At 35.7% G+C, this 16,481-nt stretch overlaps 2 protein-coding genes across 8 annotated transcripts in view; one reads left to right on the plus strand and one right to left on the minus strand.

Annotated features, from left to right (window-relative positions):
- ZFHX4 (zinc finger homeobox 4) overlaps nt 1-16,481 on the minus strand; it is a 187,847-nt gene that overhangs the window by 91,706 nt on the left and 79,660 nt on the right. The gene's annotated exons all lie outside the window — the stretch shown is intronic.
- On the plus strand, nt 3,861-5,747 carry LOC134759078 (calcium uptake protein 2, mitochondrial). Its single transcript, XM_063709206.1, has one exon. The coding sequence runs from the start codon at nt 3,861-3,863 to the stop codon at nt 5,163-5,165; it is 1,305 nt and encodes a 434-aa protein (XP_063565276.1). The 3' UTR covers nt 5,166-5,747.

Genomic DNA, 16,481 nt, shown 5'->3' on the forward strand with positions numbered 1-16,481 from the left:
TTTAATTTACAAAATTTTCTCACGAGTCTGCAAGAGTTCACCCCATCAGGGGCTTTCGGAGGCCATTGAAATGTCTTAAGTTTTAATTAAGTTGGAGTTGTCAGAAGAAAGCTTTTTTGGCACAGAGTCAGGGTCATTAATTACTGCTATCTTTGTTTCTTTCTGTAAAGAGAACTCCACTGACTTGTTGGGTTTCTTACCCAGCGTACATTTTCTATCCTCTCATTCCCTTTCACTTCCAAGTGGGACTTGATTAAGTAGTTTACCAATTACTTCCATCAGTTCTAGGTACAAAGCATTTATACAATCTTAAATCTTAAAAAACATTTCTCATTAGTGGTTTGGAGTACAGTGGCAATAATACATTCTTCTAGTAAGTTATCAAGCAGCTGATTTCTTCCATGGATCTTTGCATTTAAATATAACTGTCTTCACATTTTTCTCATCATTATCTATTCAACATACTTTTTCATATTTTCACAGCCCGTGACCTTGCCTTTTATGAAATACTAATCAATTTTTAAATTATTTACTTTACCCAATGACATATAATTTTAGCTGGAAACATTCAATTTATGCCTAATATCTCCCAAGTCAGGCAAATATTCTTACTGTTTCCAGATAAAATTAGCTGCCACTATTACTGATATTTTGTAGAAGTAAAAATGAAAGGTGTAAAAATGCAAAAGTTTTAGTAATTTGTTAATGTTTCATCTATCCCTAAAATAAAGTCATTGCTATTTGGACCAAGTATATTAAGCACTAAAAATCTTTAAAAATCAAAATCTTATTAAATTTTTCAAATTTCTAAAATACTGTACAGACCTGAATATGTGTTATACATATTTAATTAGGTATGTAAAGTCAGGAAAATTATATTCTTTTTTAAAAATCATAAATTTGAATTCTAATTTTTATGAGAAAATATACTATGTTTAGATAATTTGCTTTGAAGTATCTCCTTTTTGGTAGATATTTTGTATATCTCCTTTAGGTTTTTACATCATTTCTCGTTTTTCCATTTCATGGAAAAATAACAAAAGCAAAACAACTTAGTTAAGATTTATAAGCAAGAATGAAGTTGAATAATTGTCTCAAAAATCAGAAAACATCTAAATTAGAGTAAACCTGAACCAATACAGATGTATTTCTATCTACCAGTATGGCCAGAATGAGTCTTTGAATTTAAGAACGTCTATTTTAAAATCTGAATGAAATGGATGGAAAAAGATTCACAGACCTGGGCAAAGCCAATTACCACACTCATTTCTTCCTGATGAGCATATGATATCACTTCAATTTTTTTTCTAGTAGTCTCATGGACACCTGCGATGAGTAACAAACAATCACAAATGTCTTACCACCAAATAAGTGCCACTTCAGACAAAGCCCTGAATGCCACAAGGGGCACTCAACATTATAATGATAATGCCACATCATTATCTGATGATTCTCCGATGAGCAACTTACAGGATTTGGAGTCCAGAACTTGGATGGGGGTCCAGAATTTGGACTAGAGTCTGCTCTAGGTAAAGCCAAAACAACCAGTGCTTTTATTCAGTCTGGTCCAAAAGTGGGCCACTTTGGAAAGGAGGACAGAATTCTTAGTGTCACAGAATAGCTGATTCTGTCGTGTCTTCTTACACGTAAAAACATCATTTTTTGTCATTGTACTATTCTGCTTATTAAACTTAAAATGATGCATTCTGAGAAAGAGGGCATACAATTTTACTCTGGTCTTCAATAAAAGTTCTAAATGCCATTTCTAATCCACAGTAAAAGATATAAATATAAAAGCATAGATGAAATAAATTAGATAATCAAATGTAACTACTCAATTGATTTAAGAAAGTCCAAGTTTTCTAGAGTAGTGAAGTCATATCTTTACATAGATCATTTAAAAAGCAAATATTAAAGTGAAATCCATCTTCCAGGATTTAACAATTAGGGAATTTGAAGGGCCCATTCTACTATCTTTGTGGTTTATCTTGTTTACACGTCTTTTGTATCACCCAAACAGATATCAGGAGGATGGGGACTCTGTTTTTCACTTCCAAACCACCTGTCAAAGTGCTAGAATAAAATAAGCACTTAAAAATTAAATCAACTTGAACAAATATATACATGACATCTGAATCTTAAACTTAACACTGAACAAACTTGGTAATGAAGATTATATTAAAAAGATATTATTTAAAGATGTATACAATGATTCTGCAACATTTTAAATCCTCCAATAACTCTATGGATCAATTCTGCTCATCTCCATTTATCTGAATGTATTATGAATATATCTGACTATAGTCTGAATATAGTATGTTCTGAACCTGGGTCCTTCTATATTAAATTTTTTCTAGATCATCTGAATGAATAAGAAATAGTCATATGGAGTTTGAGAAGGTAGCAGGATCCACTGCTTTTTCTTAAATCCTTCCTCGATTTCACAAACAATTAGTGTGCACACTATGGCAAGCATTGGGGAAGACACTGAAGATCCAGATGACACACAGCCTTCTCTCAGGGTGCTCGTGGCCTAAAGAAATGAGTTAGGAAACAAAATAAACAAATATAACCTCATACAACGAGGTTTTTCCTGTAGTGAAATAGATTTCATGGGATAGAGAAAAGGCACCTCTGGGTACCACTTCCCCAAAGAAGTAAACTAGAACTTGGTTTGGCAGGTTTTTGTCATGGAAAACAGGTAGAGCGGCAGTCAAGGCAGATGGAATAGCAAGTATATCATCCACAGGCAAGAGCAAGTGTGGCAAGAGCAGTGCACAGTGTCTAATGCACTAAAGGAAAAGGCTGGAGAGGATGAAGTACATTGAATAGCAGGCTAATATTGAACTCGAAACAGAATGATGTGGGAAGTCACCAAAATATGTTAGGTGGGGCTGAGATAAGATTAACCTTCCTAGTTCAGAAACACCACTGTGGCCATGTTGTGCTGCCTAGATTGAAGAGTAGTCTGGTAGTATGGCCCTTGCCTTCCTGGGAGTCAAAATACAGTCAAAATATGACTCCTGGGAGTCATAAATACAGCTCACCTATGTCCCTCCCCTTAGTCCCTGGCTTTAGCCATAACTCTCTTAACCCTCTTACTCAGTCTTCCTTACCCACTATTAATTATGTTTGTGTCCACCAGAATTTAGTTCTAACTACCATTAACAAGGTCAAGTATTCATAAACAGACAACTCTCAAATTTCTATTACTTACCCAGGTTTCCCTTCTGAGATCTGAGTTCATCTACTATAAAAGCTATCTTAGCATATCCACTCAGAAATCTCTCAAGGCAACCAAAATTCAACAAATAAAAAACAGAACTGATTTCCCTCCCTTTTTACTCATCCTCCACGCTTTCCCACAGTAATTAACTTTTACTGAGTACTTTTTACGTACTAGGCACTGTTCTAAATGCCTTCCATAACGTTCTTTTATTAAATCTCCACAATATGGCCGACAAAGGAGATACTAATCTTACCTTCCATTTTAGGGATAAGGAAACAGAGACACACAGAAATTAGCAGCTTGCCCAAGGTCACAGTGTCAGTGAAAGATGAAGTCAGGCAAACCCCTATGCTTCTAACCATTATACCATATTCCTTCCTCAGGTCTTTCAGGTAGTGGCACCTCAGATTCACCCAGAGGCTCATTCCAGAAATTTGGAAGTCATCTTGGATGCTTTCTCTTCCTTACTATCTACATCTAAATTATCGCAAAGTCCTAAATATGCCTTCTGATTATTTCCCAATCTATCAACATCTCTACATTTTGCCACCATCTCTTGCCACAAGCTCTCATTCATTCTAATCAATTCAGACAGTAACCACAGTGTCTTGAAAAGCAATCTGTTGCAAAGATGGCGGCGGCTGTGGGTAGCTGCGCGCGACTGGCGGCCTGGGGCGGGAAACTGCGACGGGGGCTCGCTGTCAGCCGACAGGCTGTGCGGAGTCCCGGCCCCTTGGCAGCGGCAGTGGCCGGCGCGGCCCTGGCAGGAGCAGGAGCGGCCTGGCACCACAGCTGCGTCAATGTCGCGGCGCGGGATGGCAGTCTCACAGTCTCCGCACAGAAAAATGTTGAACATGGAATAATATATATTGGGAAACCGTCTCTTCGTAAGCAGCGCTTCATGCAGTTTTCTTCACTCGAACATGAAGGAGAATATTATATGACACCACGAGACTTCCTCTTCTCAGTGATGTTTGAGCAAATGGAACGTAAAACTTCAGTCAAGAAGCTGACAAAAAAGGACATCGAGGATACACTGTCAGGGATCCAAACAGCTGGCTGTGGATCAACTTTTTTCAGAGACCTTGGCGATAAAGGGCTAATTTCATATACTGAGTATCTTTTCTTGCTTACAATCCTTACTAAACCCCATTCTGGATTTCATGTTGCTTTTAAAATGCTGGATACAGATGGTAATGAGATGATTGAAAAAAGGGAATTTTTTAAGCTGCAGAAGATCATAAGTAAACAAGATGACTTGATGACAGTGAAAACTAATGAAACTGGATATCAGGAAGCAATAGTGAAAGAACCTGAAATTAATACAACTCTTCAGATGCGTTTCTTTGGAAAAAGAGGACAAAGAAAACTTCATTATAAAGAATTTCGAAGATTTATGGAAAATTTACAAACGGAGATTCAAGAAATGGAATTCCTTCAGTTTTCTAAAGGTTTGAGTTTCATGAGAAAAGAAGACTTTGCAGAGTGGCTACTTTTTTTCACTAACACTGAAAATAAAGATATTTATTGGAAAAATGTGAGAGAGAAGTTGTCAGCAGGAGAGAGCATTAGTTTGGATGAATTCAAGTCATTTTGCCATTTTACAACCCACTTGGAAGACTTTGCTATTGCCATGCAGATGTTCAGTTTAGCTCATCGTCCTGTCAGACTAGCCGAGTTTAAGAGAGCTGTGAAAGTAGCAACAGGACAAGAACTCTCAAACAATATTTTGGACACTGTCTTCAAGATCTTTGATTTGGATGGTGATGAATGTCTTAGTCATGAAGAGTTTCTTGGAGTGTTAAAAAACAGAATGCATCGAGGTTTATGGGTACCACAACATCAGAGTATACAAGAATACTGGAAGTGTGTGAAGAAAGAAAGCATTAAAGGAGTAAAAGAAGTCTGGAAACAAGCTGGAAAAGGTCTTTTTTAATAAAAGATATAATAGTATGGCAATTATATTGTTCCAAATGTCAAAATTTGTGATTTTTTAGAAGTACTTGCTATTTATCTTCTTAAGTCTTCATTGATATTCTGTGTGATATAAGCATGTCTTGTACTTGCTTTCTGATTCATAATTTTATTAAAGAACTTAGTAGAAAGAAAAGTAAGTATAAAAATAGATATTGGATTCTCTCAGAAGGCCTAGGTTTGAAATAATGTTTTGTACTTCGGTAAGATGGAAAACTTAGTGATTCACTGATTTCTTAGACACTCTAATATGATATGCTTTCTGGAAGGATAAAACAAGTACATATGGGAAAAAGTACTTGAGACCAAGGCCAGCATCAATTCCAGACATCCTCATGTTCCTAATAGGCTAAATGAAGTTAAAAACTTATTTCAGATTTTTCTCATCTGTACCTTATATCTCATAAATTTATTGTATATTTTATGTCAGTAGCTTAGCTGTTTATTGTCTTTAAAATAACATGTAAACTTCAATGTTCTATCTGGAAGCAGAATAAAATATTTACGTAGATACAAAAAAAAAAAAAAAAAAAAAAAAAGAAAAGCAATCTGTTTGGGTACAGTGGCTCACGCCTGAATCCCAGTATTTTGGGACCTTGAAATCAGGAGTTTGAGTCCAGCCTGGACAAGAAAGTGAGACCCCATCTCTTCAAAAAATTAAATAAATTAGCCAGGCATGGTGGCAGGTGCCTGTAGTCCCAACTACTCAGGAGTCTGAGACAGGAGAATGGCTTGAGTCCAAGAGTTGGAGGCTGTAGTAAGCTATGACTATGCCACTGCACTCCAGCCTGGGCAACAGAGTAAGATCTTATCTCTTCAAAACAAAACAAAACAAAAAAGCAAAAACAGAAAAAAAAGAGAAGAAAACTGATTCATGAATTTAACAATTCAGAGAGCATCTGCTATATGTTGTGCACTGTTTAGGTGCTGGAATTGCAGCAGTGAATATAACGAAGTCTCTGCCTTCACAGCCTAAATCCATGAACGGAAGAAATATAACACTCAAATAAATAAGTACATAATTTCAGGTAATATAAGGGCTGTGAAGAGAAATGAAGCAGGTAAAATTAGAAAGGGAAAGCAGATGTGGTGGAGAAAGATGCTATTTGAGTATGCCAACCTGATAAAGGCACATCTCTACTTAACACTCTTCAATAGCATTCCTTTTCTCTTAGAACAAACCCTAAAATTCTTAACATGACTCTAAATAGAATGACCATATGGCTAGGCTTTTCCAGCACACTTCCAGTTTAACAACCATCACCCCTTCACTTTCAAAATATTTCCATTTTGAAGTTTAAGAATGGAATCCTTATACCTAAGGGCCCTGCATGATGATGGCTTCAACCCATTTCTAACTTTAGTTCATTCATCTTCCTCACTTGCTGTCTTTACTCCAACTATCCTGATTTTAGATCTTCCAAGTGTAAGGTTCATTCTGAGTATACAGCTTCCAGAATTCCCTCAGCCTTGACAATTTACCTTCCCCGCTTCACCTGTCTTACTCCTATTTCTCCTCAAAATCAAAGCTTTTTCACTTAGGAGTCTTTCCTTTTTCTTAAGAAATATGACACTTTTTTCCTTGTTGTACTTTGTGTGTTTTCTTTGGAATGCTTATCCCATCACTAATCAAATATTAGCACAATTAATTGATAGGTGACTGCATTCTCTCCCAGACTGGAGGCTTCCTGAGTGCATGGACTGATTCTTTATTGTTCATTATTTTATCTCCAATTACTAAATAATGTCCAGCATATAGCTATATGCTCAATAAATGTGGTTAGGAAGAATAATAGTGAAGAGGTACAACTACTGGCAGGCAATAGATCAGAAGTACTCAACAGCATGAAGAGTTAATCAGGACATCATATTTGATAGAATTTCTTGCCTAATTGATTGAATATAGTGGAGAGCAATAGGAAGAAGATTAAAAATAACTCTGATTTCTAGCTTGAGCAAGCAAATGAAGGATGCTACCATTGACAGAGATGGGAGATGCAATATAAAGGACAGGTTGGGGGAAAAGGATGTGCTATATGCTTTAGACATACTGAATTTGAGATGCCTGTGGGATGTCTAGATAGAATTTGTTATCACTTATAGCAAGATTTATTTGTGTTATAACAATGATATTTTTAACAGAACCTGTGTCACCTCAGGTCCAGAAAAACTTTGAAAAGAGTTACAAAAAGCTAGAAATTCCCATTTGCCTGGTGGAATCCTGGTCTTTATTTTGCCTCTCCAGACTCAGTTTTGTGGAAGCCAGGCACCAACTCACAGAGCTGAGACAGTAGCAGGAGACAGTAGCAGGAGGCAGCAGCTCCCGCAGTTTCTGACCCTAGTTTTCATCCCACAAATGAGTATCCTGCTAAGAAGTACTTTGAACAAATAGTAGTAGTCATAGAATACCAAATAATATGGCAGGAAAAAATGTAATTTATGTAAAATATTCAAAGTTTTTTATTTAAATATTAATTTTTGAGATCTTTGCTCTATGCACTTATCGTCAATAGACACTGATACACATCATAATTTGCAAAGTGAATGAAATCAAGTGACCCTTTGACTGCACAAATAGAGCCAAGTGAAATTGTCCCAATAGAAAACTTATCAAATTCTAGGCTGTGTGACATGGCTCATGCCTATGATCCTAGCACTTTGGGAGGCTGAGGCAGGCAGATGGCTTGAACCCAGGAGTTCAAGACCAGCCTGGGCTAATATGGCAAACCCCTGTATCTACAAAAAATACAAAAATTAGCCAGGCATAGTGACTCATTGCCTGTAGTCCTAGCTACTGGTGAGGCTGAAGTAGGAGGATCGCTTGAGCCTGGGAGGTCAAGGCCATAGTGAATGGTGATCAGGGCACTGCACTCCAGCCTGGGCAACAGAGCAAGACCCTGTCTTAAAAAAAAAAAGAAAGAAAGAGAAAACAATTTAAAACTTATCAAATTCTAAAGTAATAGAAAAAAATATGCAAAACACACTGAGATGATGTCACGATCCTGAAAATAGATTCGTTTCTCACATATGGAAAGATCATTCATGTCATCCATTTGTCAGAGTCCCCCTGCAATATCTGACATTGCTGACTCCTACTTTCTTGAAATCCCTTCTTTTAGCTTCAGTAAAAAGCCCTCTACTTTATTTTATTTTATTGAGACAGGGTCTCACTCTGTTTCCCAGGCTGGAGTGCAGTGGCAGAATCATAGCTCACTGCAGTCTTGAACTCCTGGGCTCAAGCAATCCTCCTGCCTCAGCCTCCCAAGTAGCTGGGACTACAAGCATGCACCACCACACCTAGCTCAACTTTCTTATCTTTGTAGTTGCTTCTGTTTTGTTTGCCATTTCTTTTTCTTATCTTGATACATAAAATAGGGGTTTCACTTGTGCTCTCCTCATCTTTTGATATCAAGCCCCCCTCTATTATTGCATTTTCTCTCTTTGTTTAGTTAATATCCTGGATGCAGATCACTCATAAATTAAGATTCCTAACAATGACCTTTCTCTCCAAACCTATACTGCATGTCTAACAACCCAAAATTATCTCCTTCTGGGGCCTCCTTCTTTTCTTCAAACCTCCAAGTCTATAACAAGTTCATCATCCTTCCTTTTAGTCCTGCATCTGCTCCTCTGTGCCTTCACATTACTGTTGATGATACAAGACAGACACATGGGTGTCCCCTCAGATTTATTTCTTTTCCCTGCTCCAGGCATCTAATTAGTTGTTAAGTGTTTGCTTATTCTAATGTTGCCCTCATCTTTCTCTTTCCCCCTACTTTCACTATCTCCTATTTACTTCTTCCTGGAACTACTACCTCCATCTCCTCAATGGCCAGCTTGAGTATAATCACAAAGTGAGCACTTGGCATCATGACCTGCATTATTACATTTATTACCATTAATGGCATTCCTAATCATATTATGCCAGTCCTGCAATTAAAATCCATCAGTGGTACCCCAATGCCTACCAAGAATTTCCCAAACCCTTTACAGGTTATTTAAAATCTCACATTCCTTTCTTGATCATTTCATTGCTTGCTCTCTATGTGCCAGAAAAACTGAATCACTCACCATTTTTTAAATGTCTATAACTTACTCCATTATTTACATGCCTTTGTTCACAATCTTCCCTCTTTCTACCCTTGTCAATGTTTTATGTGTACATACCCCAATTTTACCCATTGTAAAGCCCAATCCAAATGTCACCTCAACAAAAAGACTCCTCAATTGTTACAACCAGAGGTATCCTTGTCCTCCTTTAAAATAAACAAACAAAAAATACCTTATCTGAATCCCTTTATGCTGATTAACATATTCTATTTTTGTGTTACAGTTATTTATACACATGCATTATTTATTCCAATAATGGGTCCAATACAGGACCAATGTCAAACCCATCTTCATAAAAATCCCATATGCAGAGAACATGTTCAATAACCACCCATGTGCTTACATTTAGAAAAGCAGTTCTCCTTTAATGACAGGAAACATACTATATTTAGGAGGAACAAAGTTTTGTTGAGAGCCCAAAGTTTAACTTTTCCTCTACCCTTCACCAGAAACTTGACTTTTGGAAGTTACTTAATTCTTTGAAGGCTTAATTTCTTTTTTAAAATGTGGTTAATACAACCTGTCATATATTTTTTATCAGATTAAGTGAAGCAGTATAATATAAACTGCTACGTGCAGGTATCTAATAACTTTTAGTTCCCTTCCTATCTTCAATATATGTGTGGTAGGTCTCTAAGATGACTTCAATACCCACATACAGCAATTTTAACATGTGCTGGGATAACAAGAACACAGAAGAGGTGGGAGAAAAAGACCTACCAGGAGTTCCAAGCTGTGTCTCCGATTTATTAGGGCAAAACTGAGCAAAACAAAAGAGCTCACCTAAATAATCTGTCCCAACCCAGCAATGTTTACACATCATTAACACAAGAAGCAAGAAAATGGAAAGAGTGAAACCAAATCTCATGGAATAAATGCAAGGTGGTTTCAAGCACTTTTATACCACCTATCTCAATCTCTGTTTTACTGTTAAGAAAACTGAGCCTCTGTAAAATTAACACATTTCTGCCACTTATTTAGTAATAAAGCTGGAATGCAAGCTTAGGACATTCTAATATGTATATTCATGTCACGCAGTGTCACGTTGTCTCACATACACACATGCACACATACACACACACACACACACACACACACACACACACCCCTTTATGAGACAGACAAAGGAAGAAACAAATTCTGATTCTCTTAAGAGGCTGTGTTTCCTCAGGTTTTGATTGAGTAACTGAGTGTTAGGGAAAAAAACTACATTAATTAAACAACTGACATTGGCCAAAAACTGTGCTGGCTAATAGAATGTTGCAAGACTGTCTCTTGAAAAAACACAGGTTCAATTTTCTTGAGATAATAAATTATTTAAATAGTAATTGAAAAGTAATAAAAATACCATTTGTACATTCAAAAAGTACTTTTAAAAATTATTATATAAATCAATATTTAAATTAATTGCTCTCAAAATATTCTCCTGTGTATTATTTTACCTGCTAGCCTCCACTCTATGTAAAAAGGACAAATAAATTAAATTTTCTATTATTATTTTAAACCTATAGATGCTTGTAAGGTCTGCAAATCTCATGAGATATTTGTTATTAACCAATAATATAGGCATTCAATACTACCCACAGCCCATGCAGCCCAAGGCCACAAAAATAATAGTGTTTTTGCTTTTCAGGCAATAACTGAAATTGGATATTTTTTAAAGAAATAATATTCATATATTTAAGTTACATGTGAGATAAAAATTAAAACCATGCTTTTGTGTCATGGAACAGATCGTTTTAAATATCAAAATTGCAGTTACTTTTGAATAATTCTTAATGGCCACACAAATGTGTTGGTTTGATTAGGCTCTCAGCAACCACCTACCAGCAAATCATATTAAAATGGAAGAAAACACTATTTGCTAGAGAGAGACATTAAGACATTAAAGCATATTTTGCAACAGAAAGCCCAATTACCTATATAAAATTTTTGACATCAGTTGGCCTAAATGATCAAGTTTTTATCTTTTTTTTCAAGCACTTGTTCAACAAGATTTCTTAAAAATGTGGTGGTACTATTATTATGTATAATCATTTTTCAAAGTTCCCCTATTTATGTATAATACTTAACACTCCTTATGTTGTAGCCATTCCTTCTATCACCGAAGGATATTAGATAGATTAGAAAGGTTTTCCTGGTTTCTCTTAGCTCTGTCTTTAAGTATGGTCATATCATACATCTCCTGTGATGAAGATGAAAGCATGGATTTTTGAAGTGGGGTAGACTAAGTTTTGGATGCTGCTTCCTTAATTAATGGCAGTATGGTCTTGAATGAAACATCTAACTGCTGGGCCTCAATTTCATCATCTTTTCTTTTTATTAAGACTTGTAGTAACTGCCTCATGGGGTTGTTTTGAAGGTTAAATAAAATAATATTAACAAGTGTGCCATACCTAACGGTACTGTGCCTGGCAATGCAATAGACAGGAAATAATCTGTTCTGTTCCCCTTTTTGTGACAGTTTATTTTCTGACGTTTTAATTCCTTTAACCTAATGAAAATGGAGTCATAATATAGGAACAGTGACATCATTGTTATATTTCAAACTGCCACCCAATTTTGGTTCCATACCACTTAGAAGTGATTTCTGCTGGGATTATATTCTAAGGCCATTTATTGGGGAAATAAATTTATTTCATTCAATGTATATTAACCTACATGTATAACATTAATATTTGAGTAAAGCTACATTTAATATTTACCAGAAAAAAAAGAGGCATAAACCAAGCTATAGCCTCTGTAATTAATTCAAAGAATTTCAGCATATCTAAAATTTTATGTAATCAACAGTCTTCATACTTTTCATAAAGAAAAATAGGTATAGTTAACATTTACAATGATTTTTTAAAATCGTGCTTTCTGGTAGAACTTTGCACAAGGATTTATTATTGCATTTAAGTAGTGTCTTAAGGTATAATTTTTATGGTCTATTAAGCATAATTCTCAAGCACCTTAAACACAACTAAATGAGGTGGAATTACTATTAACTTGTATTTTAGGTTACCAAGCGCCCAGGCAGTTCCAAACAACTATATCCGGAATGGTATTTTATGACAGCTCATGACTTTCTATGTTGAGCTTCCTTGACTTAAAATTTTTACGAGATTGAAAACTGGCCTCTGAGATGGTGCCTGAAAGTTGGGTCATTAGTCCTCACCTTTTAAGAAATAATGTCTCAGCAGGTTGTATTTGAACCACTTGAGCTCAAGGAGGTGTTAACAGAGTTGTTAATTAACCTAGGTCTGGAACCTATTGTGAAGAATCCCAGAAAGTTGGAACAATAGGGAGGCACTGCTTAACCTACAGCATGGAAGAAATGACTTTTGCTTTAATAATATAACCCCAAAAGTTACACAATAGTAATATGAAGTTAAACAAAGAATGGCAACGTGAAACTAACAGTCAGAGGTCGGAGCAAATTTACAGAAAACCAGCTGGAGTGAAAATGTACGGAATTGGACACTTAGAGTACTGGTCCTTTTGAAGTGATCTTTGTCTCCATATTTGAATAGAAATGAGTAATAAAATAAATCTGAAAATAACATCTTTTGTACTCAAGATTCTAATTAGATCAATGCTTTGCTTAAACCTGTCAAGACCATTGTTTTCAATAACCCACAAGGATGGAGATTTCATGGCTTTCCTTGGTAAGCATGTACCAGTGTTTAATCATCCAGTTACAGTTGAGATCTCAAGGTGAAAATGATCTCTCTATAATTTCTCTGTAAACTCAGCTGGTCCGTGAAACTAGAGAACTGACTAGCATAAATAAACACAAACAAACAAATCTCTCAGATTCTTGAAAAAAGTTACTAAGTAACTTAAGTAGTATCTTAAGGTATAATTTTTATGGTTTATTATTCACCTCTCCAGACAAAGTAATCTCAATTAGTCATCTCTCCAGACAAATTAATCCCAATTGTTTTGGCAATTTCCTTTGAGAAATTGCTTACAATATTTAAATCAAGTTTGTATTATTTTCATAGTTCTTTGTATAGTCTTTTGAAGATATGTAATCCCAAATTCTTTTTATATAGGAGATGACCAATGCTAAGAGAGGACCCCTGTTGCAGTCTAAATGCTCCAATATTCCCTCCATTTTGTTGATGTTGTTGAGACCAAACCACGTGATGAGAAAAATAAATGATAAAGATTATGAACATATGAACATAAAGTTTAGCTGCTGTAATAAAAACATCAGAATTAATGTGATCCATATCCAATGATGTATATCTTTAAATGGTGGATTGCACTTATGGTAACTTTTAAACTAGAGAATCTACAACATGCATTATTATTACTAGTATCAGCTGTAATTGGATATACATTTTAAGCAGCTTATATGTTTTTCTAGTTAATATTTCCTACGCCCATCGCACATTTTTTCTTTTTACTTTTTTCCTCAACAATCAACTGTAATATTTATGATTTTCCCTAGAAAAAGGCTTATTTACAACCATTATCATATATAATACATCACTTGTTTTTCTGTTTGTTTGTTTGTTTGTTTTGGAGACAGGGTCTCACTCTGTCACCCAGGCTGGAGTGCAGTGGGGCCATCACGGCTCACTGCAGCCTCAACTTTCTTGTCTCAAGTGATCCTCCCACCTCAGCCACCTGAGTAGCTGGGACCACAGGTCCATGCCATCATGCCCAGCTAATTTTTGTATTTTTTGTAGAGACAGGGTTTTACCACATTGCCCAGCCTGGTCTCCAACTCCTAGGCTCAAGTGATCTACTCACTTCAGCCTCCCAAAGTGCTGGGATTACAGGCATGAGCCACTGTAATCACTTTCTTAATCTTATCCTTCCACTGCTAATGATTCTAAACACATCCTGCTTTTTCATCTAAGGTCCTTATCGCTGAAGAGTCTCAGGCTTTGGAAACCTGGAGCTATCAGATGGGAACAGCCCAAGTACGGCAGGATGAGAATAGAGTGGAGTGGCAACTGGATGGCTATATTAAAAGTAGCAAAGCTGAGGCCCTGTTATGGGACGGTGGCATAGAAGAAAGAGAAAACAATGACAATGGTGTCTCTTCCTCAACATCTGGATGTCCTGAGGGGATAAAAATGAGAAGAATGAGATTTAATAAAGATGACAAAGATATTGAAAGGGGAATCCTGAGAAACTCTTCAATCCAGCACCTCAAAGCAGTAAAGTGTCAAGGACAGATCTTAGTGTGTTGGTATTTCTAGAGAAAGAATAATATCTCTTTGCTTCTCAAGTATCTTCCTCTTTATGTTCATTATTATCAAGACCTTATTTGGCAAGTGGCAATTGCTTTAATTCTATTGGAGAACTGGAAGGCCTAAAACTGTTAACCTATTGAGAGAGTCAATACGATGATTCCAATATGTTTTAGGCATAGTATAAAAGATGACTACAGACTGGCATCTATAAGATTGACTGTATCTTTTCTCTAGGAAAAGATAACACAAAGAGGAACTCAGGAGTTGTAAACATAAATTAGCTCTGTGTATATTTATTTGAACTGTGACGAGTAGTGTAATAATTGGTAATTTTAAAAAATTTGGGGTAGCACACTTTAGGAAAACATATTCATTTGCTTTTATGGCATATTTCAGATTTCCTGGATTTCACATGATGAATTCCTACTAGCATATCCTAATTCTAGTATTATACATTTTTAAATATTGCAGAAAACAATCACTTTAAACTTAGAACTTACAAAATATTGTTCACATACTATCTCATTTGATTTTCACTAAAAGTCAATATGAATGTCAGGGAGATATTAACTTCTTTTTATAAATCTGACTTCCTGTACTATTACATGTATTCTTCACTATTTATGTTGTTGCTAGAAGTTCTTATGCCTAATAAATAATTACTGTACTCTATACCTTTTTCTTTTCTCCTGACTTCATACTTCCTATAATCTCCAAGAGGCTATATCTATAAATCCTTAGAATATAATTGGGTGTTCTGGACCAGAAACTAGTCATACTTTCTTTGTAGCACTAGTGGGGATGGTGTCTTACTCATTCATGATGGTGTCTATTAGAACAAAACACTCTCTTGTAAAGCAACTCAATCTGTTTTCATTGAACTACTGGCTGTCCTCCAGAGGAGTAGACCCACTCCAAGAAAGCATTCTAAAAATCTTGATTTTATTTGTTAGTAATTTTTCTCCAAATGACCTTTCAATTTTTAGAGTATTCAACCCAGTGATAGTAGTACTAAGCATCCCAAACAAGACAACCCAATGCAAGTATTCTCAAGTGATCCTATTGTAACATGCTTCCTTCTGCATTTCTCTATGTACAGAGGCAAAGAGATTGCCCTAAACATCAGGCCAGAAAGCAGTCAAAGTGGAGACATTTGCTTCTAAACCTCATTTATTTTGAAAATCAAGGTCTTCTCTGTAAAACATTCCAAGATTAGAACATCAAATAATTTTTCAGCTTGACTATTAAATACTTTTCCTTCTATTTTAAAACACATGTATTGTTTAACAAATGGTTTTCATCTCTATGAGGTCCAAGGATCTCTTTTTACATTCCTCCCTTACTATACTTAAGTAAAATAATATATAACATTATCTATTTACACATAGAATGTATATAAATCAATATAATAACATAATTGTAATAAAGGAGAAGTAAAAGAAAAGAAATGTAAAATATAATATATACGTTTATTTCACTTTGGAAAAGCTGAGGCATGGCCACTACATGTAATGAAGGAGCCATAAGCTTGCACCCACATGTAGCATTGCCATGAATTTACAAGGATAAATAAACACAGTTTCAAGTGTATTGCATGGGCAACTCACATTTCATGAGGAGGCTACCTATTGGTGACATAATTTTTCAAAGTGGTAATTAACTCTTAACTAAACTACCAAACAAAAACAGCATCTTCTCTTGATGTACCTGATAGTTGCATTCCTGAAAATTTTAGCATATATCAAAACTGTGTTAAAAATACATTATGTATAAAACAGTGTTTGGTTATAGGTCTAATGAATATAAACAAGTTTAATCACTTAATCTGAATGCAGAATGGGTTAACTGAAATTGGGATACAGGACACTTTTCCCTTGTGATGGACTCTCACACATTATAGCTGTCTGGTGGACCTGAACCCCACCTAAGAAATGTGTTTAGTAACTAACTGGCTCTCAATAGAGAGCCAGGCT

Source organism: Gorilla gorilla, chromosome 7, assembly GCF_029281585.2.
Source record: "Gorilla gorilla gorilla isolate KB3781 chromosome 7, NHGRI_mGorGor1-v2.1_pri, whole genome shotgun sequence".
Classification (NCBI taxonomy): Eukaryota; Metazoa; Chordata; class Mammalia; order Primates; family Hominidae; genus Gorilla; species Gorilla gorilla.

Bases quoted from the DNA above. Each gene is read 5' to 3' on its own strand.
- LOC134759078 (XM_063709206.1), top strand. From the start codon at position 3,861: ATGGCGGCGGCTGTGGGTAGCTGCGCGCGACTGGCGGCCTGGGGCGGG.